Below are 27,091 nucleotides of genomic sequence, written 5' to 3'. Positions count from 1 at the left end.
TTTAATAAAATATATTGAAACAAATTACTTTAATTGAGAATACAAATTACATTACAGACTATGTTTATATAGTACTTTATCAGAAACACAAGTTCGAATCAATCTGTAAAAAACCTAATCAGTTATAATATGTTCTAAAACTTTGACTTTGGTTTTCAATAGATGTATTGGCAAAAAAAGCAACTTTCAAATTTATAGAGTTTTTTAATTCTGATCCCAATTAAAATGACTAGAAATCAAATAAATTTACAGTATAACTTATTTAAAGGAAAACTAACACTTCGTGGCATTATCAAATGAAACGAAATGGAGTATTTTTGGTTAATAAATCTACTGAATATTGCTATACAGGGGGCCTGCTTGAGTAACTCAAACACACTGTGAAATACCAGTGGCCATATGCGCTAACCAAATGGCGCGAACAAAGAATTTAACCTTATGAATCTCAAATTTAATATGGTCGCCAAGCAGGTAATATTGTGATCTACGATAAGTGATATTTCAATTGATTGTTATGTTACGTAGTCACGCTTTAATTTTCCCCACGAGAAACGAAAATTTTCTTCATTAACGCACGTTTTATAATGAGTCGTCAAGATAGTGGTGTTTTAGTTCAAACTGGCCATCGATGACAATAATGGCATTTAACTAATCTTCGTAAACTGACAAAATTGCCCCATTGACTGAATTTTGACAGTTCAAACATTGAAGTAACTCTTAGGTAGGTATATGTAGCTGATGTCATTATTTTCGTACAAAAATAATTTTATCAGAGGAATGTAAAGCATGTAATGTATATACTATTCTGAGTGGAGTATTATGCGCGAGGGGAAAATACTTTTACTTAAAATACATACTATGACGTAAACTTGATCAAGCGCAGAGGGTTTTGCACGTGTTGGACGGGATAGCGATAGCACAGTGACAATAGAACATTAGTATTAGGGAATTAAGTGCTGATGTCCATTTCCGGATCGCTTTCCACATCTGAACTGGAACTAACCGCCAAATCGCCGGCCATGGCCACTCGCGCGTACTCGTCCTTGTCGATCGATTTGCAGAAGTGAATAGCGTATTTGAGTTTTTGTTGAAGAACGTGCTAAAATTGAACCATAAAGGTCTAAAACATTTATGAGAGTTTTTGTTACCTTGCAAGAGTATTTGGGGATTTTCAACAAAAAGAAGCAGGTATAACTTTCCGGGAGGAAATGGTCAGGAGGGACGTATTTATCGATGATTTGAATGACAAAATCTCTGCCTCTGAAGTCGGCTATGGTGCGCGGAAGTCGAGTTCTCCCCCACACAAAACGAAGAAACAGGGATCGCTCCTGATTAGTAAATTCCTCCATTACTTCCCAGAACCATTGAATCAAGGGGGCGGTACTGTCGATTCCTTTGAAGTCGCCAATAAATAATTCAGTACCTCAATCGTACAAAAAAAATACCTTTGTAGGTTGCTACTGATTTAAGCAAAGATAAAGGTATATCGGGAGATCCACACACCATAGTTTCCAATTCGTATCCGCTGAAAAGACTCAGAAGTGGCACTGGAACCACTTTGGACATCCCATCTCTCACTGCTTTGACTTGTTCATCAAATTCGTGCAGTCTAAACAATAAAAATATCTCTAAACTCCCATCAAATATGATCATAAATTTATACCTAAAATTGAGGGCCAATCTCACATATTCTAGTCTATTCTCATAAGTAATTTTTGTATATTTCGAGCTCAAAGGAATGTCAACACCGCACGAAGAGGGGGTTGTAAAGGGCATTTCCAGATTCTGGAATAGGGGCTCGTCTGGGCCTGCATCGCGAATGCAGAGCAAACCGGGTACATAATCCCTAAAACCATATTATGTGTTCTTCCCTTTTTTCGTACGACTTCCTTCATAATTTTCATTGGAAACGAGTAAACAAATTTTACATTAAAAAAAAATTACCTGTCGATTTCTGTGAGATCAGCAGGTGTCAATTCCATACCGGCCAGTTGTTTCCACACTGGCTCTGCCAAGTTTAAACTCAGGGGAGAGCCGGTTCTAATGGCAATTCCCATAAGAACACCCAGAAATCTGGGTAGAAAAAAACTGTTAAAACTTGGAAAAATCCTATTAGAACAATTAGGTTCGCTACTGAACACATTGATTTTAAGACAAAAAAAATACTGATACTAGACACTTTAAAGTGTGGGAGGCCTAACGAATAAAGACAATACTACAAATGCAGTTGCGTGAAGTATCAGTCTACGTCGCTTCTCTTAAAGAAGTGACGCCATTGGCAATGTGTCTTACCGGTGTTATCACATTTATAAATTGGCGCAAAATTTTGCCCCAATCATAATCAAACCAGCAATTTGATTAAATTCGAACTTTAGAATTGAGGATGAAAAGTTCATTCATGTGGACTTACCTGAACATGTTTAAATGTAGGCAAGTTTTGGCAGTGGGATTCAAGATGAAACAGTCTCGATTGGCTCCCGCTTCCTCCCTGCCATTGGGCGTGGCCATTAACAGCGGTAAAGAACCGTTTTGTAGTTCGTCGCACATTTCTGCGATCGATTCACTGTAACCTCCGCCACAGTCATCCACACTTTCACCTAGAAAATTCGTCGCGGAAATGTTTTGCCGCCATTTACGATTTTGAACACAACTAAATAATTCCTGAATTTTGAGTGTTCTTTGAAAATCGCCCTACGTGCTACGCGACTCTTTAGTCAACGCTAAATAAAGTCAGTGGTGTAGAACACACATTTTCAAAGGGTTTATTTAATAGTAGGTAGTTGATGTGGTTTTGGGGAAAGGAATTTACTATTGTGTCAGGCAGTACTTACCCACAAACTCGACTTTCCATATTCGATGGGGGAGAGTTAAAGCCTCCGAGCTCAGTAAAGGTAGTTTGGCCACCATTTGCCCGAATACTGACTTCATACCATCCACCCCGGCCAATCCGCCTTTGGATCGGTACTTTTTCACTTGCAGCCTTGATTTACAATAAAATTACTATGCATAAGGCAAGGAAAAACATTAAGAAATATCGTGGACAAAATGGCGTAACATTTTACGTCACTGTTATATGTTTGTTGCATTTCACAGCGACCATACTGACTTTATAATTTTAATTCTATTCGTTCTATAGTAGATAAACCAACTGACCTGTTCAACTCTACTACAGGTCCGTGGTGTTTCTCGCGTAGCATAGTCGCCTGCACCACCTTCCTAAACGTCGCTTCTTTGATGTAATATATCAAAATATTCCTCAATTGATGCAAAGAATCCTCTCCGGTGATCGGGAACATAGCTATGCAGGGACAAATCAGCTCGGTAAAGTGGTGCAGCAACACCAATCGCCGGTGCAGCACCCAGGTGGGAATATCGCGTAATAGGTCGTACTCGATTGGTGGGACAGTTGGTAACCGCGCACTCGCCGAACTGTCGGTGGACCAGGCCAGAGTATGCGCAGATCCGCAGGCCACGTTCGTGATTTTGATGTTAGCTTCAAGTGATGTTATGAGACGAGGCCGTTGGATGCCGTTGGTGGTACCGTCTCCCAGTTGGCCCTCGTCATTGTCACCCCAGGTGAACACCTTAAAACAAATATCTTAGTTTGACAACACTAAAGCATCCTATTGTTAGCTTTCTTAATTGAGAGCTTAAGACCAATATGGCGGTGAAACAGAAGATTATAGCAAAGGTAATATATAAATATATATAATGATAATATCATAAAATTAGATAATGTAGCGTCCACCAGCAATAATTTTGTGATATCATTCAACCGACAGTCTCTAAAAGCTAAATATGACGCTTAATTTTAGGATTTCATTAACTAGAAATTGGTAGGAGGAATATGAAGTGTCATTTACCTCTCCTTGATCGGAACAAGCCACGCAATGCAGAGACCCGGTGGCAATAATAACGATTTTTTTCCCTTGAAGAGCTGCCACTTTCTTGGGTCTACGAATATGCTCGGGAGTCCCATGGCCCAATCGATGGTAATCCCCTTTGCCCCAGGTGTATACGCTCCCGGACCGAGTAAGAGATGTGGAGAACTGAGACCCACATTCTACACTTACAACTCCTAACCCGGCCAAACTCTCGATTTTCATTGGAAGTTTACATCCGTCAGATCTAAAAAAATCCTCAATGTCTAATCTATATGATATATTTTTTCAATTACACTAACCCTCCTCTTCCCAGTTTGCCGTAATCGCCATCTCCCCAAGACCAGACATTGTCGTCGTCGGTAATACAGAGAGTTTGCGCATCCCCTGAACCGCAAGCCACACCAACCACTTTGTAACCCACCAGTGCCTCTACGAGTTTTGGCTTGAGTTGATCCTCACTATCTCCATGGCCCAACCGTCCATAGCGACCTTTGCCCCATGTGTACAGATGGCCACAGGCCGTAATTACCGCAGAATGGGCCCCGCCGCACGCTATGTCGACTACTTCCATATCTTTACAGGTAATTTTCTCAAAAATTAAACTTTTTTAAACATTAAATGGTGACCTTGCAGTGCCTCGACGAGTTTAGGCTTTTCGCACGATTGCCTGTTGCCATGACCGAGCTTGCCATCCTCTCCCTCACCCCAGGAATACACCTCGTTATCAGCGGATAAAGCCAAGCAATGCTGAAAGAGAAACTACGTCTTTAGAAAACGAACAAAAACGTCTATTCTTCAATAATTAATAAGTATACAAATATTCTTAGTTCAAGTGGATACATACGGATTGTGCAAGTGGGAAAAGAATCGCATAAGGTTTAATATGCCTCTGACAAAGACCAACGAAGTGGTTGCGAGGCTAGCTGCTCGCATAGGCGAAGTCAGTCCAGTGCTACCAAATCTCTCATTGTTTCATAATTTTTATTAATGTAAGTTTAGTCATGTATTAATCGTCTTTTCTTTTATTTATTTAAATTATTGCTCTTTGCTTCGATATTTTTAAAAATTTTCATCACTGCGAAATCGAGACTAATCTAAACGTCGAAGTGGAGACGTCGGCCGGACTGATTCCGGCCACATCCGCCGCTAGCCTCGCAATCCACTTCGTTTGTCGGAGATCTATTAAACGTTATGCGGTTCTTCTTCCACTTGAACTAGTGATACCTATATACTCGATACAATACAAACTACTACCAGTGATCCTAAAGAATCGCACTATTACCTTTCCTCCAGAATTGACAGCTACTTTTTTAACGAATACATGCTGAATGGACTCCAGCAGTGTGGGCACTAAAACGCTGTCGCACCCTCCAATTCCGAGCCTGCCTCCTGCGCCATATCCAGTGGCGTACACTTTCCCATCAGCAGTCACAGCAAAAAGCGTCTGCTCCCCGCCCACGAGTTGCACCGGCCTCAATTGAGTGAGAGCCTCGCAGGGCGTGGGAATCTTCACTTTCGCACCTTCGACGCCGCCCAATTGTCCTCGATGATTGTGACCCCATCCATAAATCGTGCCTATAGTGAATGATCCTTTTTATGTTGCCACAATTTCAAAGCGACATACCGGAACCACCCCAACTCAAAGTCCAATCCTCCGGCTTGGTATTCAACCACACAAGTAACTGCTCATCTTGCTCCTTTTTGAAAACGGTATGATCTTCGTGCTCCCAAGAACACTCCGACGAGCCCTCCATCGATTCTAAATTATCGGTGAATTTCTTGCGAACTTCGGAGCAGAAATTTGGCGGTAACGCAGTGCGATGAATCAGCGCTTTGGCCACTCTAGCCGCGTTACAATACCTTCTAAACCAGGCCCTAAAAATCCACCTTAACCCTCACTCCAAGGCGAATTTACTGTTAATCTACCATTTATGGCTTTCCGCAATTTCCTCGTTTAAATCCAATTCCAAATTGCAGGCCAGGGCTACTAAAACCTTGAAGAAATCGGAATGCATTAAATTTATTCCAGCCCTAACCGAGCTGTCTTCATATTCAAACTGGCGCAGCATGGATCGAGGCAATTCCTCCAGGAATCCGCTCAAGGCGCCATCTGGAGAGCTGAAATTGTGGAGCTGGTCCAGGGGAGATTTGTGTTTGGACTCTGTGAGAAGTCTACAAAAAAAGACTAATTTTTGCCCGAGTTATTATTCAACTTTTGGTACCGTTGAAGAGTCTGCAGAGCCCACATTCTTTGACTCCCAGATAAGAAACTAAGTTGGGAACACGAGGCCAAAGCAGTTGCAAGGCGAGACATAAGAGTAGCATCTGCTGAGGCATAAAGTCGAGAATCCAGTAGGACCATCACCATATCTATTGACGGTTGGCTCAGCATTGTCCGGTCAGAACCTAAGACCACCTTCCTGGAAGCGATTACTAGTAGGATGTTTCTTAATCGTAAAAATACAAACAAACCCGTTCAGGGGCATAACCGGGTAAACGGTAAAGCGCCACCCCCACCCATTTACGGAGCTGTCACTAACGAACGTCCAGCGCAACTCATTGCCGGAAATACGTACTTCCGACGACCAATCGCTCCACTCTCTGCCGCTGCGGATGGCTACCATGCGTCCAGTTGCGTCGCTTATAGTTAGTGGATCGTGACGTCTCTCGGTGGAACACCTGACGTATTAAGTTGTGTCATATTGGTTGCAGTGACAGCGGAAATAACAAAATAACGACGATTGTATTGGTGATTTCTAAATTCTTACAGGCCTTGGAACCAACCTATGCTAATGACTTTAATACAATTTAGTGCCTCTATATTCTCTCTACAATCAATAATTTTAAACATTTAATTAAGGAATCAACAGATGCGTATTGAAATGGAAACTGAAAACTAGACGTAAATACGAAATTACCAATTTTAGATATCTGATTTTTGGGAAAAATCATCAATGTGCGTTTAAACAACTTACCAGACTGTAATTAATTCGATTTTAATAGTAATATGGGCATGCTAGAGGGGAGATTGAGGACAAGAAATGAAGAGAAGAACCGGAAAAAAATTTGATTTGAGGTTTCTGAACGATTTTCAGACCATTGGGTACTGGTGTATAACACATAACTATAAATTCAATTTATGCAATATTTTTTAACTTAGTAGCATCCAATTTATTTTCTTATTATATTATAAAATAAGAAAATTCGTACCTTCTATCAAACTCGACTCTCAAAGCCTCCGCCCCTGGTATGCGCACCTGCCCGCTCAGCTTCATATCCTCAAAATAGGGATGATTCGATTCTTGCGCCACAGGGTGGGTAGAAAAGTTCGGGGTACTGTTGGTGGTGTCTTCAAGTTCGGTCACGCACAGCTCTAAAAGCATGCAGCCGATCGTCGGATTTGCAGTGCCAATCGTCACGAGGGTTGACGATAAAATCTCTCTGGCTTGATCATCTTCGATTCTATCGGCCACAGCGAGTTTTAACAAGTCCACTAGCAATCTCGAGTCATTTTCCGAGAGAAGGGAGGTGAAATCGTCCAATCCAGATAAAGCATTGTCACCGCAAACCTGGAAACCAAAGGATTTTTTGCTAAAATTTATTTTGGATTTACTTTTACCTCAGCGTGACTGGTAAGAGTGGCGGCAATGACACTCATGGCACTCGTCGACATTTTGCTGTGCTTTGAGGAGATACTGGCAGAACAACTGCTGGCAGTCATTGACTGCAATAGTAAAAGTTGATTGTCCTCTTGATCAGGGCTCAGTTGAGAGGATGCTAACTCGACAATTTCGGATATGGAAACCGGAGCTTCGCCCCCTCCATCCACAGACATTGGCGGTAAAATACTGACTGTTCTAAAAAAGAAAAATGCGAAAATAAAGTAGGCACATATTTCTGTGGTCTCAATGAATAGATAGGTAGTCCTATACGCTTAAGTAAATTTTGCAGTAAAGTGGTTTAGATGTTTTTATACAGCTTCCAGAAATCCGTTAGTACCACTTCTCACCTCTCTTTCTCCAATTCAAAGGTGCTCTCTTGCTTGATCGACTGGTTTTTCATATTGGTATGACTGCATAAAGCTTTTACTATTGCTTGTCGAAGTTGCTGTATATGCATGGCGTTTAGAATGTGCTGCAAAGCTTGCTGTTTGGCAGTGTTGCTGTCCAGGGACATTACTATACTGCTCAGAGAGGGGGCGTCGTTGTTAATTGGTTTAATTGGCACCTGAATGTTAAGTATTAAAATGTTTGCAGTAATTGCTTTAAATTAAAAACCAACTTTTTCCCCGTTATAAAGTCCTAAAATTGTAGAGCCAAGAGGGTCTTTTGGCACGGAGAATATCACTGGTTCCACCTAGGATTTACTATTATTTAAGAAAGAGAATTTGAAAATCAAAAGAACCTTTGTGACGGTTTGTGGGTCCTGCTGAGTCCAGGCAATAGAATGGGAACTGCCACAGGCCACTCTGTTCACATGAACATCCTCCAAGCCTTGCACCAAGGCCGGTTTTCGGTTTACAACAGTAGTACCGTTTCCTTGTTGTCCATGATCGTTGTCACCCCAAGCGAACACCTAACAAGAATGGTCCTTTTTCCCCAAATCACCTACATGGAAAACTTACCTGACCAGTGTCCGTAACGGCCAAACAATGCAACGCCCCAACAGCCACGTGTATGATTTTTTTGTCTCTTAGACTTTCTATCATAGTTGGTTTACGTACGTGCTGGTCTGTGCCGTGCCCCAATCTAAAGTAATCTCCTTTTCCCCAAGTCCAGATGTTACCGGATTTGGTCAATGCCAGCGAGAACTGTGCTCCACATTCTGCGAAGATAATTGTAATTGAATAGGGTAACAATATTCAATAAAATACCAAATTGGAAATGATTGATTATAACAGGAAGTCTATTGAGAAAAAATATGTTGAACTGAAGTAACTTAAGGTTCAAAATGTTTGACAATCTCACCTATTTGCAGCACGTTTAAATGGTTTAATCTTTCAATGTTGTGTGGCATGTTACATCCTTCAGAACCGCCACGCCCTAAAAATCATATAAGACAAGTGATCAATTAGACCGACTTAAAAATAAGAAAAATATAATGATAACCTAAAGATCTATGAAATTTCGACTGATCTATCGCTAGGCTGAGCATCCTTTATGACTATTATAACAACATATAATCGAAACGTATTACTGGTGTTTGTTATTTGGCTTAAAGTAGCTTATACCCGTCAAAAATTTGATATTTTTTTGTAAACAATGGCATCATTCCCGAGCAGTTCAGTCTAAACTAAATATCTCCAAAAATTACCTAATTTTCCGAAATCCCCATCTCCCCAACTAAACACCATCCCCTGGTCAGAAAGCGCCAAAGTTTGTGCATCTCTACTCCCACAGGCTACCTGAATAATTCTGTGTCCCACTAGAGTCTTCACCTAAAGATATTTATCAGTTGAGGTTTCTTAATTTTAAATAAATTGTTATATTACAAGTTTAGGTTTCAGTTGGGAGACATTATCCCCATGGCCTAGCCTGCCATACTCCCCCAATCCCCAGGTGTACAACTCTCCATTACTGGTAATTGCCGCGGAATGTGAGCTGCCACATGCAATATCCCGGATTTTTTTGCTTTTAAGAGCTTCTATCAACTTGGGTTTGTCTAAATTTAGCCTATTCCCGTGTCCTATAAATTGCACATTTACAATCCGCTAAAAAGAAAGGAATTGAACTTTATTCACCTAATTTCCCATCTTCTCCTTCACCCCAGGAAAATACTTTTCCATCCAGGGTAAGGGCCATGGCGTGTTTCCCTCCGGAATGAACAGCCAACTTTTTAACCACATACTGACTCAAAAAAGGCACTTGCCGTGGATTAGGAACATTTAAACTGTGCCCTAAGCCTAAGCGACCGTTTGTGCCTTCGCCACATGCAAAGAGCTAAAAATAAAACTTGGTAAAGGACCAATAAATCAAAGTTCTAACAACATTATCACTGCTCCACGTTCATGCGAATACTTCTACAGAAATTATCTTTCAGATAAAGTCGCCAGTATTTTGATAAGCTCTAAGACAACTGTTATACCTTCCCCTCTTGCGAGACAACAAATAGAGACTTCGAGCCTCCGGCTATATGAATAGGCTTGAGTTGCGATAAGAATTCCGACATCACTGGTAATTTTACCTTAGACCCTTTCATACCCCCTGAAACACAAGTGATAATTATCGAAAACCCTTTGGCAAATCCTTTTCCCTGACCTAATTGATCTTTATCATTTAAACCCCACACAAATACTTTGCATCCCGCAGTGTTGTTGGTGGTGCAAAAGTCGTCACGAGACATGCTGACCACCTAGATTAAAAAAGAGATAGGCGAAATAAATTTGTGTTGGGGGTGAATGGGAAAAAAGTACCGTGGATCCGGGTAGAGAATCCTGATTCAAATCCCAATCGTTGGCCAAAAACGAGACTGATGTCCTAAAGTCGCCGCAAGACTGCCTTTTTATACCAACTAAGTAAATACCGTGTATTTTGCAGTCGATTCCGTTGTTTCGGCATTTAATTATGTTCAACTCGATCATCGGATAGTATCGATCAACGTTGGATAGTAGCAAAACGGTGGTTTCTTGGTTTTTTACCGAAACCGAGTTCAATTCGGTGAGAGATCGGACGTTGCTGCCTCCTGAAAATAAACAGTTTTTTTGCACTCCAACATTCCTGCAATACAGAGGCGATAGTCCGGTTTTTTTTGGCAGATGAATAAGTATAGTATTTTTATTATCAGTTGAAATTGCGGAAAAACGCCTTACTGGCATACACTAAAGGAATTCAGGGCATAGGCGTAATAAAACCTACATTTTTGAATTATTATAACTAATAAGTTTAGTAGGTACACATTATTTGTTAACAATTTTTTATTTCTTCCTTGACAACCCGATAAATTGTCGACAATCATAATTTAGTAATTTCGCTTCTAAATGAATACGCTCGTAATAATACAATTAATGCTATCAAGCGTATACATATGAAACTATGAATTACTTAATTTAACTATGTAGTACCACAAATGGGCAACAAACATTCAATTTTAGACGCCCTTCGTCGACGCCAATGGTTCCAGTTTGTTTACACCTACGAGTACCAGTATCCGTGCGGAGCGGCGGTGCGTTTCAAATATTCGTCATTTCGCTACACACAGGCCGAGGCAACAGTCCTTTTGACCGCTGGTTTAGACGTCCGAAATATTATATAGCCTCATCACCAGATATTAGAGGATTGTACGATTAGTTTTGCATGGTGATTCATCTTCTTCAGGTGAGCTTTTCGACTGATATTAAAAATACTATACAAAGAAAAAAGGGAACGTTGCCATCTACTGGGGTCTTTTTATATTTAGATTATAATCTCGAAATTCTACTTCTACTGTTCTTATTCAAGCATATGTTGTATTATCGACAGTATTTGCTTCTCATTTTCGCATCAAAAAAATTTAGAAAATGTTTGCCACTGCTAGAAAAAAAATCTTGTACTTACCATTGACAACTATCGAAGAAGGCATGTAACTATTATCAGCAGGATCGACGCCCACTTTCAAACTTTTAACTACAATATTCGGATAAATTTCAAGCCTAATCCAGTGCTTTCCCTGAAACCCGTTGCTCTGCCAAACCGATCCGGGCTTGTCAAATCGCGCTCCGTAGTTCGAAGAAACAGTGACGTTTTTCACTATTTTGCTCCATTCGGTAACAATTTCACCCTCCATTTCTGTGGTGTCTTGCCTATAGTATCTGGACAAAATCGATATTTTTTGGTATCGGGAAATTTAGCGTGATATTATCGATGAGTACCTTCCGGCTTTTCCCGCATAAATTTCCTCATTTCCAGGCTCTTGAATTCGCATAAAGCTATGCCGATGGTTTCGCTTTGTATAAAAGCAATTGTCACATAAATCGTAACCATCGCAGACTTTGCACTTAAATCTGGGACCTAAAGTCAATCACCCTGTAGATTAGGTTCAACTTTAACTATCAAACGTAAAGGAAAAAATCGACAAACGACGGAATTTATTTAAAGCAGGTACCGTCTAATTTCACAGTTAAATCAAGCCGTTAAAAACAATTACCTCTGATTGGTTGGACGCAGCACCCGTTACAGGACACGCCATCGTGACATGAGGGAACCAGTTCCATCTCAGACAATAATCCTGTCCAGTTTTGCTGTTTGGGAAAGTCAACAGTGACGTCACGTCGAATAGCTGAAATGGAGGTTACTGTGCCTAAGCTGTCATGCGTGACATAGCCCCATTTGTATCTGGGTGTGGTCACGGAGGGTTTGACGCGCACCCTATCTCCCACTTTAATGGGGGCAGGTGGGGGCATTGAAGGTGGGAATCCGAGGAGTTCCACGTGAATGAACCGGATCCAGTAAGTGCTGATTTTGTGGTGCCAATTAACCTAATTTCCAACAGTTTTACGTAACGAATGGGGTTAAGATAAACATGACAACCTGTAAATTGAGGTCGTGTAAACCTTCTCGGTCGATTTTGACTACTTTGCCGATATCGCCATGTTGAACGTCTTCGTAATTTCGACAACAACGAACCAACATTCCAACCTCTACGTTATCTCTAACGTACATGGCGTATTCGTCGTTGGACAGGAATTGGGATCTTCGATAGTATTGAGGAGATGGTTCCTGGCTCTCGTCACCCTAGTTTCGACGAAAAATGTCATTACCCCATATATTCTATTTTTTTCGTGATATAAAACTGAAATTTTTCACCTCATATTTTTCCCACATCTTTCTTTCTTTCATTTATGCTTCGTATTTCATTTTCTCTCACCGTCTCTCGATGAGTATTTAAAAATCGCTTACCGATCCTCCTGTGCCCAAAGCATTGTCATAAGAAATAGATTCGGTGTCTGATTCGTAAACGGAACTCATTGATTCGGTGTCCTCTGCAGCCACCTCTGGATGTTCTAAGAGCCACCCCACAATCGATTCCGGGTTCATCAAATTCTCTGGAGTTATGGCTAAAAAATGTGGCGAAATGCTCCGTATGTTGTAACAAATAAAATATTAGCTAAATCATTAGGAGGCACCGAGAATAGGAACTAATTTCCAAGTCGATTTTCTAAGTTTCGTGATGTTGCCAGGCCCTAAAATATAACCTTACCCAAAGACTTGATGGCAGCCTCCACCGCTTTCTTGGTGAAACCCATCTCCACGATCTGGTTTACAATGGGATGTACCGGTGGCACATCTTCCTCCAGCTCCATGCGTTTGCTAGTACGTTCGCTCACCACGCTCTTAATCGAACATTCACTGTTGGGCGTCGCCAACTCACTTGCTACGACTAAAGACAACGTTGAAAAACAAATCAGAAAAAGTAGAAGAAAGTACCAAAACTCTATTGCCATTATCTTTAACTGCCGTATAATGAATCGCTCACCTGTCTTATTAATGTTCCCATTACTAGCGCAAGGTCTATCGTTATTGATGCCCGAAGGGAGTTCAAAATTGCCCTGTGCTGCCAAATATTGACTCAAATTTAGAGCGGCCAATTGCATCTCCTGAAGAGTGAAGTTCGGTTTCAAAGGATTGGGCTGAGTGGCTTTGGAGAGCAACTTTTGGATCAGCAACACTGGCTGCTGGTTCAGTTCTTCTTCTATCGATTGCTGTTCTTGCGATTGGTCCATTCCGTTAATGGGATATTTAAGGACTTTCCTTAATCTGTACTGATTCCTATGCAAGACCCTAGTGGCATTTAATGCGCTCAACATGTTCTGTTGGGTGCGCAGGTAAGTTAAATTGACTTGTCCGTGATAGGTTTTCCTGTCGTGTGTGTTCAACGAGTTGTGCCGAATTAGAAGCAAATTGGTCCAGGTTTTCGTAGAAGCCTCGTTCATTGACATTTTTTCAAAATTAAATTCCGAGGAAGATAAGAGATTCAACTCGCCAATGCCCACCTAAAATCAATGTCTTTCTCAACAATTTTCTTAAGGACAATTTCACCTTTTTAAGTTCCCCGCCTTCGTGCAGCTGCACGCACAATTTCCCTTTAGGAGTCACCCTGGTGACCGTGCCGGAGGCCCCTTCTATTTCCACAAGAGCCCCAATTCTCGGTCTAACGTCCCAGGAGCCAATCACATTCAAACAAGCGACAACCATGTAATGCTGTTGATCGGAATTAACTGCCTCATGCTGTGTTGACAAGTCGCTCAGAAAGTATCTAAGCATTATTTATAATTAGTCCAATTGTGTATAGAGAAAAACGTCATTACCCGGCTAAGTTTAGCTTTTGGTTCAAAATAACGTTCAAAACTTGGTTCCAGCCAACTAGGTTGTGTAGACTGCGCAATAGGTTGATTATTTCCTGTGCTAAAGTGCTGCTATGGCTCTGAGTGAGTAGTACAAGAGACTTTTTACTTGATGGAGGCTTGTTGCAAGTGTCATAAGAACAAGTTATAATTATATTTCCTATAGAGAAAAATGAAGATATTTTCTATCCAGAGACTACGGATACATAGGCACATATCAATGAGAATTAATCTTTAATACATTGGATTTTTGAGAAAATAACATCACCCCAAGAAATCGTTTTAGTCCGCAAATTCATAGGAATATGTTTGACAGATTTCTATTTGAGTTTCATTAAACTATTTCTCACTGACATTTAAAAATAGAAAATCCCACCTAAAATAATCAGCAGCTTCTCTAATACTGGGAGTATGTCTGGGTGGTCCATGTCCCAGGAATGTAATACTGTTTGCAATAGTCTTATGGTAAGAATCTAGAAAGGAAATACTTTGATATTTGAAATCGCTAATCCTGGTAAAATTTTTGTTTTCCATGGAACGAATTCGCTCACTTGCTTCGGCAAATTTAACTCATTCCCGCCACTGCAACTAGGTGGCGTCAAACTCCCCAACAGCATATTAATCCAAGGTTTAGTGCTGAAAGCCTGGCACAGTTGCTGCGTTTGACAAATCATCCGGATCAATGTCAAATTGCACCAATCGGGATTATTCGAGTTCAAGACTGAACAAAACAAACTGCTTAGCCCATGGAGAGAGGTAGAGTGCAAATTCTCCTGGGAGAACCCTGCGCTGACTGCGATATTGCGCAGGAAATTAATACTAGCGTCCCGTAAGAGCTTAATCAGCTGATTGTCTCTGACCAGATGTGAACCTAAAAATGTAAAATATGGTAATATAATATGAATAATGTTGCCAACGTTAAATAACAGTGGAGATAGACTCACTTCGTTCACAAGATTCCTCAGTTGTCTCGCACTCTGACGTAACAGGAGACGGTAAGGCGGCTAAAGTCAAATCATATTTGCCTTCAACTCCCATTCTATAGCTGTTGGTGGTGCCATTAGCCCATTCCACCCTTATCCAGCTATCATCTCCCAGTTCGGCAATGATCCGTCCTACCCCCGGCGGATTGCCGTCCTAAATTAAAAATGTGACCTTCCCTAAATCCGCGCAAACACAAAATGCTACCTGATCGCCCCATTTCCAGTCCGCACCACGTACAACTCTGGTCCCTATTTTCATCAAATTTGCTAATTCGGGACCGGTCAATGAGCGCAAACTGGGCTTGTTTACGTCTACGATATCCGCATAGAGAATGTAAAATTCCGAGACTTTGCCTGCTATGGTTTGGTCACAGCCCGTTTGTTTCAGTAAAGCAAGGACCGAGGAAATTACTCCGCTAAGAGAATTAAGCCATAATTGATGAACATTTGATAAACCGTAAAAGAAAAAAAACATGAACAAAATTCAGAAAATAAAATATAAAAAATATTATAAATGACAAACCCAATGCGTTTATTTACTATAATATTTTTTGAATGTTGTTAATTTTTTTTTTCTTTTACGGAGATCATACGGAGATCCGTCACATTACTGTTACATTACACTGATATCTGTAAAACAAACTGTAGCATTGCTGTATTTTGAAAAATTTCAGTTTTTTAAAATCTTTTCTGAAGAGATAATTAATATCTACCTGTTTATCAAGGGATTCAGCTCGAAGGCGTTATAATAATCCGAAGCCAACATCCCCAAAAGGGCCAACAACATCCGAGCCCTGGGTATGTCCCTCAGTAATGCATAAGTTCCAAGATTTAGCGAAACTTTAGTATTTCCCTTCAGTTTAGATGATTTGGCTGGTACATCTCTCAAGATATAATTCCGCAAATTCTGGATGCACCACTCGGAAATGTGAAGCTGTGCGAGCAGCATTTCTATCTTGATAAAGGGGGTGACGAGCTGTATATTATCTAAGCAGTGTTGCAGCTGTACTCCTTTCTTATCTAACCCCAAATAGCCGTTTACAATAGAGTATTTGACCGACGCGAGTAGATAAGTCTCATCGAGGAGCTCTTTTATCATAACTAGGCCAGCTTTGCGGATTTTGGCACGTTTGACCTGGAGAAAAATGTCTAATTTAGTGAATAGTGGAAATAATCTTTCGTTTACAACAAACCTGTAAGTACATTAATTTTCTTAACATGTCAACGTCGTAATTAGATTGCGTTACGAAATCCACGATGCAGGTCATTAAGTCTAAATTCTGAACGCATACTTTGCTCATCTGTTTTTCTGTTAATTTCGAGACTATGCCTGCGGCATCAGGGAATAATTAGCAAATTAATAACCCAAAATACAATTTTTTCAATGCAAATTAGTGGTTTGAAACTGGATATTACCCGAAAGAACAATATCAGCCTCAAGCTTCTTCTCCTTGTCCTCCTGATTTGGCTCGATTCGTACGAAATTTTCGGGCTTTTCCACGCTCCATTTTTCGTCCAATTCCGCCTTCAGGTCTTCCACAGTATTCTTCGAAGTGTTCGAGGTGAATGAGTCTGCTAGGACGATTTTTGCATCACCTGAAAGACGGCATCTGTTTATTTGTTAAGTTTTGCAAGTAGCAAGAAAACTAAAAGCAATAAAGGAATGCGATGGCATTAATAATTTTTTTATCGAGCCTGGGAAACTAAATATCTCCTTAGATTTTAGAGAAATCTCGTGAAAAACAAAAATCTTCTCTGACATGCTATTGACTTATTTTATGGAAACTGGGGCAATTATATAATACCCGATTTTGATCAGAAATTTGAGGAAAAATATCTCCTTTTAGAAAGGTTACTGTCAATGAAACCGATACTTATTTAGCAAACCAGCGTTCTCTTTCTTGGGGCTCGATTCCATAGGACCGTGCTAGAGTGAGTATGAAATTTTTGTCGACGTTGATTGGTAAAAAAATTCCATTCACCAATTTAATTAGAGAAAATTTCACTTCCTCACACACATTTCTATAGGATCGAGGAACTATTGGAACAAAGCTATGGTAGCTTACCCTTCTGAGCCCCGTTCTTAATCTCGTTGTTCATGTCGTCGGTTTCACTCTTGCTCTCGGCAATCTTGCCGTCAGAAGGTGCTTTCTTCATCGCTTGCTTGACGAGATCCTCGTGTGACTTTCTCTCCACGCTCTGAGACTGAATTGTGGCGTTCACGATATCCTCAGGTTTCTGAATATCTGAGGTGTGACGGCCGCATTTCAAATCTTTTATGACCTGGATAAAAGTGTATAATGGTCTATTGCATAACTAGCCCGATTTTTTTTACTTAAAAAATATTCTTAATTTACAAAATAAAGAGGTTTCCTAGTTGGGCTTAAAAGAGACCAGAGGACTTTTATCAACTGAATCAATTTAGGGCACACTTATTAAGATATTGCAAATTCGAGAAGAAGGCCGAATTTGTTGATGCTGCTTCGCTCCAACGAATCGCAGTGAGCCACGTCCTGGTTACTAGCACAGGACCTATTAATTTTTAAAGTATTTTGTCGTCGCTTTTGACGAAATAACGATTCAATATTTTAACAGTAGTTAGTTTTTTTTAGTGTTAGAATACCAACCTTTTTAACTAAGGTCCTCACTCGCGGCTCTTTGTACAACACATTCACTTTCTTAAACGCCTCCATCTCCACACTGACGGCAGGTTTCACCTCGTATAACAAAAACCGGCATTTCTCCAATAAGGGAATGCATATTTCCTTGTAGCTTTTATTGGCTTCCTGTCGGGATCTGATGAGGTTCCACTTAGTTTGATGCACCAGCCGGATCATTTCAGCCATCGCCTTCGGGATTTTTAGATTGTTCGGTTGGGAGGAGTCTGCAACATCTAAAATTTTTTTTATATATTCGAGATGATTTTGTTTGTTGAACCTTACAAGCGTTTAATAATGGCAAAACGACGTATCCCAGGCCCAAATGTTTGAGCAGCACTGCAAACAGAACACGAGCTATTTCCTCTATGGGATGTTCGAAGGAGAAGTCCACTCGAGTGAGGTAATTGTTGGCTTTGGAATGTTGCTCGACTATCGCGAGGAACGATATAACATCCTGCTCCTAGAATGGAAAATAATTCATGACAGAATTATTGAGTTAAATAAAATTGTTCTCGAGAAACTGTATTTGAAAAATGTGAACTGACTTTAAAATTAAACGGCAAATTAAACGGAAGCTTAATTCATCTTAGAATATCTAAGTTTATTTGAATTTTGAATAACTGCAAATCACATTTAACTATCAAAATTCTCTAGATTTTTTTAACTAACATGAACTGGCCTTAAAATGGAAATTTAAATCTGTCTTGACTTAACTTGAAATACCTCTACTAAGGTCTCTCTATAAAGCCTATTTGGCTTTTGTCAAAATGGAAATGACTTGGTATACCTACAATACTCTACTAATTTCTTTTTAATGCTTTATTAATTTAAAGTGACCTTGAAATGTACATACATCAATTTTTTAGACTTGCCTAACCGGTATTGACATTATAGTCGAACATTTTTTACCTTTTTGACAAACAGGAATTGACCTTGGGATTTTTCTAGAGGTTCAACTCGCCTAAATGGATTTTTAGCGGTCTTCAAATTTCTAAATTTTCTTACTGTTTGAGTAATCTAATCTGAGTTGACAATTTTCTTCTTAAAAATCTTTTTGAAAGAATATTTGCATGAAATTTTAATCTAAAACTCACTGATAATCTGCTCTCCGCCAACGCATTAATAAACGAATTGATTCTTTCAATGGGTAAATGAAATCTCTTCAACATCTTGTGTGAGACATCCCCCTTATTAGGCTCCGTGGGCGTGTTATCTGCGGTAGAATTGGTGCTCCTAGACTCTCCCTTCTCCTCCTCGTAGGGATTAGGGGGTTGATCGACTTGCAGACCCCCAGACAAGAACGCTGCTGTAGCCCAATGCTTGGAATGAGCCTCTTCCTCCGTTTGTGGCAAGCTTTGGCGTAAATTAAACGCGTGCAAACCTTTGCAAACCCTTTGAATGACAAAACTTTAACTGCGAGTATAGTCAGGTACCTAAGAGATAACCGAGATTTCTCTCACACTCCAGCAACATGATGCACGTGTACATGTAGTCCATATTTCCGCATGAGGAAGTCTCCGGTTCAGGGAGGCAGTAATTGCCGACCAAATAATGTTCAATTAAAGGCAACAAATGAGGGTAGGAAGTGTTGATTGCGAGACTGGCGTCTTTCCCTGAATATTTCTGAAGGACTTCCACTATTGCTGGATTGTCGCACCGGAAGTCTTGGACGTCGTAAACACGGTTGTTCAACACTAACCATCTGTTTAGGAATCGGGTAAAATTTCTGCTTTAAATTTGCACAAAATAACTTTCCTGCCACCGTCTAAGTTGTGATTTTCCAAGTCTGATTTTCTGATTAAAGGCAAATCGTCGTGAAGTTTATGAGACACATTTTGGGGCCGAACCTGGAATAATAATCCCATAATTTGCGAATTACCATTTAAATACCCACCTGTGACACACCGGGCCAACTGATATCGTCCAAGTCCACGTTTTCTATATCTGGCGAAACTCTGCAAAGCTTATCCAAACATTTTAAACCTTCTTTGAAAGAAGAGAGCAAGTCCATTGAAGAAAGGAACATATTTAGCTCCTGTTCAAGAAGGATGAGACTGACCAGCAATTCGGGCAGCAGAACTCCTACGACAATGAAGAGAATTTATAACTAAATATTTCTGAATTATGTAGAGGCTGTTCACAAAAAAAACTCAAGTAGATGTTGAAATACTAGAAGCACATCTCGGATTAATTAATCCGTTAATCAGATGTTTGGTAGTAAATAGTAAATTGCTTAATCAACGCTTTACGCTTAGGGTGCGACGCACACTTCGAGTTTTTTACTGTTCACCCATTACTTTTTGAATCATAAATGCTGTTTAACGGGGTTTAATTCAGGTGAGATTCACAATACATTTTGGTGCATTTTCCACGTTTCTAAATCTTAATTCAATAAATGCAAACAGGGATCTTTTCAAACGCAACTCGAAGTCTAATTTTCAATTCTTCAAGTAGCTGAAATCGCAAACACATCAAAATCCCGAAACGAAATTTAAAAAACATGAGAATTCCGTAATTTACCACGTTATCACTTGCAATAATTGTGATGACTTATTAGGTAATTACGCAAAGTGAGGGCTGTATCGCTCAGTGACGCAGCAAATTGCATTAAAAGCAACAAAAAGTAATTATTTTTCTATCTAGAAAGATATAATTACGGTGGTATGAAGCCATTCGTAGCAATTTTTTAATACAAAACTACACGTTTCCGCTGTTAGTCTCAGGGCATATTTGAACATCCTCCGGGAAAATTTACGTGTGATATCTAAGGGCAAAATATACACCAAGGAAATATGGTACTAATTGGCCTGATATCGGCTGTGAAACATTTATTAAGTCGATTGCTGCTATTGCCTATAGACTTGCTGGAAATTCCAATCTACATCTTTATGGGACTCTCGAAGGCCGGTTTAATGATCGCAGGTAAGCGCTAGGTCATGCCTCCCTGTTCCTCAGTTTTGTCATGAAACAAGAACTGGAGAACCAAATATTAGTGCGTGACTTTGCCACACTTTCCCCGTCTCATTAGAGTAGAAATTGAATCGTTAAAGAATTAATTTGTTAGGTTCCACCGTAGGTCTGAGCCTAACAAAAGTGCTACACGTATTGGAAATACCAAAGTTTATAGGACTTTTGCTGCTCAAAGGCCTTCACATTGCTCTTCTGCCCGCCTCTAAAACCGCAGATCTTATTACAGGATAACATTTGTTAATGTGAGAAGGAAATCAATAAATATCCATCTAAAATTAAAAAAAAGATTTCTTACCTATAATATCACTCTTTAGTACTTGCATGACGTAAATAAAATTCTTCGGGTGTACCATGCAAATATCATGGCTCATGTTCAAAGTGAAATTGACGTGGTTGCTAAAGCACTCTATATATTTGGCTAAAAGACTTTCTGCCGATTCTCGGCAAGGGGAATTTTGATAAATTTTCCCTGAAAATATTTTCTTAGACTTGGGAATTTGAAGATTTTGTCAGTGGTTAAATGCTTACCTATCAGCAATCGCTGAAATCGTTGGAGCAATTTTAAACTTGGAGAAGACAAGTTCTTCTGGATGATGTTTCTGCCGCCAGAAGCGTATTCTTTGAGAGATGTTTGAGTTAATATACCAGTGTTGCTGGAAATCCGAAAACGGTTTAGTAAAAGTATGAAACTTAAAACCTTCAGTTCTTAGTTAAAAACACATTTAACGTACCGTATTAACTGCCGGACTAAATATAGTAACGGAATACTAAAGGCAGAAGCCCCGATATCGTAATTCTCATCTAAATTGGTTATCTCAGAAATATCGACACTCAGGAACTCGTTTAAAGCAGTTTCCAAACCTCCATCGGCCATTAGCGACCAAACCAACAAATCTGTCATGAATTGATGCCCAGATTTGCACATTTGAGTCTCCATATCTTGAAAAAAAAAATACAATCCATAATGAAAGCATTTTCGTGTGCACAAACCTACCGGTACTTAATAGCAATGTCGATAAGGTTCTAGCTCTTCCGCTGGGAGTTGGTAGTAATATGGACCATCCGGCTTGCAGCACTGCCTGTGCAGCTGTTTGTACTGCAGGCAGGATATTGCAACTGCTGGCCAAATGAACTACTTTCGATTTTATAGAGGCGAGTAATTTACTATTGGGCAGTAAACCTTTGGAAAAAAACTTGGGAAAAATCACTAACATTTAGAGAACAGCACTTACCCACAGATTTGGCATCAAGATTATTGTTTATGATACTGTGCAGCTGCAGTTGCAGCAAATTCAATGTGGAAATGGCAATGCACTCCTTATCTTGAGTGGACGGGGAGGATTGAGTGACCACTCCCAGCAACTGATCCAAAAACCTGAGGAAAATCGCCAATTTATCATAGAAAAATCAAATTTACTTTCTCTTACTTAAATGTGCACTCTGAGAGATCCATCACAAAAGGAATTGAAGTCAGAGGTGTGAAACTATTGAGATCGGTCCAGGCAAAGCTTTGTATAGGTCCGCAGGCGATGTCTAAAATACGAGATCTTTTAAGAGCTTCTATGGTCCTTGGTTGTTGTATGAAAACCTCGCTGCTATCGTCTATTTGTCTATTCTCGTTTTTGCCCCAGCCCAATACTTCTCCTTCAGAGGTGAGGGCAAGACAATGAGCTGTTCCGATGGATAGTGAAACGACTTTTTTGCCTTTAAGGGCTTCCACCAGCTCGGGTGTTCGGACGTGGTCTTCAGAGCGGTGTCCCAACTTCCAACCTTCTCCCTAAATGCCGGAAGACACAGAGAGAGGAATGAGAATGAAATACGCAGAGAAGAAAGTAGGAGAATAAGGGAGAGGAGAGGGGTAGGGAAGATTACATAAAATCAAACAAATAAAATCTATAAAAAACTCTTTTCCTCCCAAAAAGGGAACTTGCCTTTCCCCAAGTGTAAACTCTTCCCTCACTTGAGAGGGCCACGCTGAAATGAGGCCCGCACCAAACATCTTTAATTTCCACCTATTAATAACACATAAAAATAAACCCTTAAAAACAGATACCGAAGTGAAGAATTACTTCTTGCAAAGCCTCAATTATCCTTGGAACTTTACTACCCTCTGCTCCTCCCCGCCCCAATTTCCCATAATCTCCATCACCCCAGCTGAAAACGCGCCCTGTATCTGTAACACATAAAGTGTGCGCATCGCCCGACCCAAGGGCGACTTTCACCACGTGATAACCGGCCAACCCTGCTACTGGCGTAGGGATAAGGACGTCGTCAAACGACCCATGCCCTAAACGACCATAGTTGCCTTTTCCCCAAGTGTACAATACTCCCCCAGAGGTAATGGCAGCACTAAACAATAATTCCCGAAATAAATACTCTGTTAGACACCGCAGGTTTTTTTATTTTACCTATATGTAGATCCACATGCAATTGAAACAACATCTTTCCCTTGTAATGTTTCGATTACTGTGGGCTCGTCTTTGGTGATCGCATCTCCATGACCTATTACCGCAGATTTATCTTAAATAAATTCCAAACGAGTTAGATCTTCAAAGTACCTAATTTCCCCCCATTTCCGCTCCCCCATGAATACACGCTTCCGTTCTTTTCTAGGACCATATAATGCTTGCCCTCAACGTGGGCAGCTATCATCACAATTTCCTTGTCTTTCAGTCCTTCGATTTGTTGCGGGCATTGAGTTTCTGAAGTATAGAATGTGATGTACACGGTACCGGAATGCGTCAAGAAAATAACTCCTATAAAATAAAACTATGTAGCATTTATATACAAAGTGTTCCAGAAATAAGTGCCATAATTTGAACAAGTAACGGAACGCATCAAAAGCAACGGTTTTTGTCAAATAAGTTTTTTTTGACTCATATTTACTTCTAGTATTTTTACGTATTAAAACCAGTCCTTGAAACCGTCTATGGGTAAAAAAAAATCGAAGTACGCACTTTTTTTTATGGATATTTTATTATCATAAAGTTTTTTACTAACCGTGACTCAAGCTAGATGCAGAACAATACTTGTACTGTTTGCGATTGAGCCGTGTCGTTTCCGTTATTGTGATAATGTTTGAAATTATTGGTAAATTTTGGTGTGAAATGCCGCATTTTATAAATAATGGGTACACTGATATGGTGTTAGCTTATGGGGAAGTCCATAGCTGACACTATGAGAAAAACTCTAATTGAGTTCGTAGGATTTATACACATTTTTTGTAGGTGAGTCAAAAATTTAATTTATATTAATAGTAAATAACATAACATTCCAACAATCAGTACACTCCCCCTTGTTAGCTGCACGCCTTTATTGATCATTGGGAAAAAGAGACATACACATCAGGAAGCAGGTAAAAATTCGGCAGGTACCTACGTGAAGGATCCGAAATAGAATGAACAATTTTAGACAGAATAGGCGGGTAGCGGAACTTTTAATGATCTTGGATGAATCTTTTAACAAATTGAACTGGAAAACTATATCTTTTATCCAAAAAATATTTTTGAAAAAGATATTGCTTTTTACGAGTTTTATTATTGATTAAAATAATAGCACTTATTTCTGGGACTTGCTGTATAGTGAAACTATACCTCTTTCTGAGCATTTCATCTGCTTAATACTGAGCTCTGCTAAAGATTCGCACAACTGCGGTCCCGGATTTGAAGCCCAGGTCAACCAACCCCATCCCCACAGCATTTGACCGTTTACATACGAAAGTGACTGAAAATTTCCCAAAACAACTCTCTCTATTATAACAGATAATTCGCCTTTAAAATGCTGGTCAAATAAAAGAAACTAATGAAATTTTAAGGGCGAGTTGAAGGTTAAGAAAAAAGTTTTAAACTTTTTTAGTCAAAAATAATATACTCCAGCGAATGTGTCACCATTAGTCAAAGTATATTTTTTGACCGTCCTTGATGTGTTTTTAGGCGCAAAATCTCAGGAAATGTATTATTTATGTAATGCCAATTTTTTACAAAAATTATAACTTTTAGTAGTGATGATCAAATTCCAAAGAATGTGAATTCATCAAAACCTGCTTAGTACTGTTTGAAGTGTGTGAGATAACCCAAAATCTCCAATTATAATCGCAAAATTTTAATTATTAAAATCACCCTAAAAATTCTCATGGGTACATTTGCTTCTACCTTGTTGAAACTTAAGGGTGGCATGTGCGGTGCTGCCAAACGGTCCAAATGGCACATTACAAACACGCACGCCTGCCTGAGATCAATCACCATTTTATCATCATCTGGCAAATCCAAAAAATCCAAATATATTTTAGGGCAACTGCTTGGTTTATCTTCAGCAAATTTTTCAAGGAATGGGCCGAGATTTGACGGTGCTGGAGTAATCTCCGAGAAACGATAGAGAAAAGACAACAATGGGGCACTGGCATTTTCAACTGCAGATCTACAGAACCCTCAATTAGTTGCCAATACTTTAAAATATTGATATTGCACCTATTGTCAAGCTGATGCACTCTCTTATCCCACAAACTAAGCATTAAAAGAACCATATCTAAAACTCCATTAAGGGTTCCTTTTTGCATTGCAAATTCAAGGAGGATATTTAATGATGTGTGCTGATCTTCAATAGGGACGATGCAATTTTGCCTTGAGCCCCCATTCATTTCTCTGCATTTACAATTATGATTAAATTTTACCCAGTTTAAAAAGTGGATAAACTCACCCTTCAACAACTTGTCTTAAAAACTTATAAGATTTATCAACAACTTCTAGCCAAACTGGCGAAATTTCACTCTGATCATATAGAGAACACACTGGCAATATTTTTAAAGCATCTAGGCATTCTGACAGCAATTCACTACACAGATCAATGTCTTCTCCTAAATTCAAAATTTTGGTAGAGGATGATGTAGTTAATTTTGTATGATTTGTGAACTGACCTAACCGCCATGTGCGCCGCAAGAAGGCGAATGAGAAATTAAGGGCTGCACGTGAACCAACTCTGGCTAGGCCTATGGCAGGATTTAAATTTGATACCTGGAAATGAAGAACAACTTTACAGTGTGTAATTTTAATGAAAGAACTATGTTTGTTTGGACATTAAATTCCACAATTAATTAAGCTAGCTTATTGATTTCTCCTTGCAGCAGGAGAATCATGAGAAAAAGTTGTTTTAAAGGATATAGAGCAGAATCAAAAGATTTTTTTTTGGTAAATGGTAATCTAGTTTGGATTGTTCCTTATTAGCTGATTTTCAACCATGGAGAGTGATCCTTGATGATACCAGCCAAACCAATTGGTTGAACATAAGCTATTAAGGATCAATATGATTTATATCATTGAGTTAGATTTAACTTTACTATTTTTAGCATATAAAAAGTTATTGGGTAAAGCAATTGAGAAAAATTTCAATTATAAATACTATAACACAAATATCCACTTACATTTCTAGTTTTCAAGCTCTGACTTTTCTCTGCTTCTCTCTTTTGAGCATCCTCACTTATAGTCCGACAGCTTTGGGGTGTAACCCCCTTTTCAAAGTCAATACTATGGGGAACCCTGTTCAGAGCAATAAAATATCTCTTCAAAATGACCAATTTATAATAAAGGGACTTTGAGGATAATGTGGAATGTGCTGCTTCAGAACATAAGGACATTTGTTCGTTGTTCAAACTTTGTATGCATAATTTTAATTGATCAGTTGCTGAAGCAATAAAAGAAACAATATGCATTACATTTTTTTTTTTGGTATGAGAAATTTTACTTGGTTGTGGTCCCCAGGCCCACTGATTTAAAAGTGCATCCATCAGTGGAGCTTTGTCCTTCTTATCTACTGCTTGCGCCGCCTTTTCAGCATCAAGTTTCTGGCATGGAGCGCAATTGCACCCAGTCTGTGGGCCACAAATCCCATCACAACAGGCACAAGTGAGCACCTTAAGGATTATCAATGAAAACATAAGATAAACCCCAAACCTACAGGTTTTACCTACCTTTTGGCCGCAATAGTATTTGCCAAACTCACCCTCCCTGGCCATCACCCCAGCGCTGTTTAGTAATCCAGAGGAGAAACTCCCAGCGAGTTCTCCCTCTGATACCATGGCATTCCATGTATTGACCAAGTTTTCGTTGCCGTAAAAAATATTCTCTATATTGGATTTGAGCCATTTCAGGTCCAGCCGTGGCTGGGCCCTTAATTGGGTCTTTGGGTGGGACATTCGGCTAAACTATACACATATTTTTTAGATATTTTTTCATTTTTGGGAAGGAAGAAAAGGGTCGATAAACGATTAGCGAATTGATGATG

At 39.6% G+C, this 27,091-nt stretch overlaps 1 protein-coding gene across 1 annotated transcript; it reads right to left on the bottom strand.

The window, feature by feature from the left end:
• Positions 1–190: 190 nt before the first annotated feature.
• HERC2 (E3 ubiquitin-protein ligase HERC2) lies at positions 191–27,091 on the bottom strand. Its single transcript, XM_066395168.1, has 70 exons — positions 26,778–27,091; positions 26,552–26,720; positions 26,232–26,491; positions 25,728–25,824; positions 25,511–25,667; positions 25,282–25,455; positions 24,967–25,231; positions 24,409–24,538; positions 23,374–23,571; positions 23,224–23,317; positions 22,885–23,164; positions 22,743–22,827; positions 22,243–22,588; positions 22,048–22,190; positions 21,810–21,995; positions 21,547–21,754; positions 21,344–21,468; positions 21,111–21,284; positions 19,740–19,927; positions 19,589–19,692; positions 19,279–19,547; positions 18,940–19,226; positions 18,128–18,305; positions 17,813–18,078; positions 17,252–17,468; positions 16,602–16,781; positions 16,379–16,515; positions 15,899–16,320; positions 15,391–15,601; positions 15,147–15,339; positions 14,754–15,073; positions 14,579–14,675; positions 14,167–14,362; positions 13,898–14,114; positions 13,335–13,851; positions 13,059–13,238; positions 12,758–12,915; positions 12,389–12,592; positions 12,006–12,336; positions 11,731–11,869; positions 11,417–11,670; positions 10,297–10,565; positions 10,142–10,235; positions 9,969–10,087; positions 9,625–9,823; positions 9,376–9,569; positions 9,198–9,321; positions 8,852–8,926; positions 8,509–8,708; positions 8,289–8,459; positions 8,166–8,240; positions 7,894–8,111; positions 7,504–7,741; positions 7,095–7,453; positions 6,357–6,563; positions 6,107–6,304; positions 5,811–6,056; positions 5,509–5,759; positions 5,167–5,459; positions 4,511–4,631; positions 4,184–4,457; positions 3,864–4,128; positions 3,154–3,584; positions 2,832–2,980; positions 2,411–2,597; positions 1,945–2,073; positions 1,664–1,846; positions 1,446–1,609; positions 1,149–1,393; positions 191–1,099 (listed from the first exon to the last, which is right to left on the bottom strand). The coding sequence occupies exons 1-70, from the start codon at positions 27,000–27,002 to the stop codon at positions 950–952; spliced, it is 14,409 nt and encodes a 4,802-aa protein (XP_066251265.1). The 5' UTR covers positions 27,003–27,091; the 3' UTR covers positions 191–949.

This window comes from Euwallacea similis, chromosome 11 (genome assembly GCF_039881205.1).
Source record: "Euwallacea similis isolate ESF13 chromosome 11, ESF131.1, whole genome shotgun sequence".
Taxonomy (NCBI): Eukaryota; Metazoa; Arthropoda; class Insecta; order Coleoptera; family Curculionidae; genus Euwallacea; species Euwallacea similis.
The sequence above is the reverse complement of the archived record's forward strand: the minus strand, read 5'-3'. Positions and strand labels throughout refer to the sequence as shown.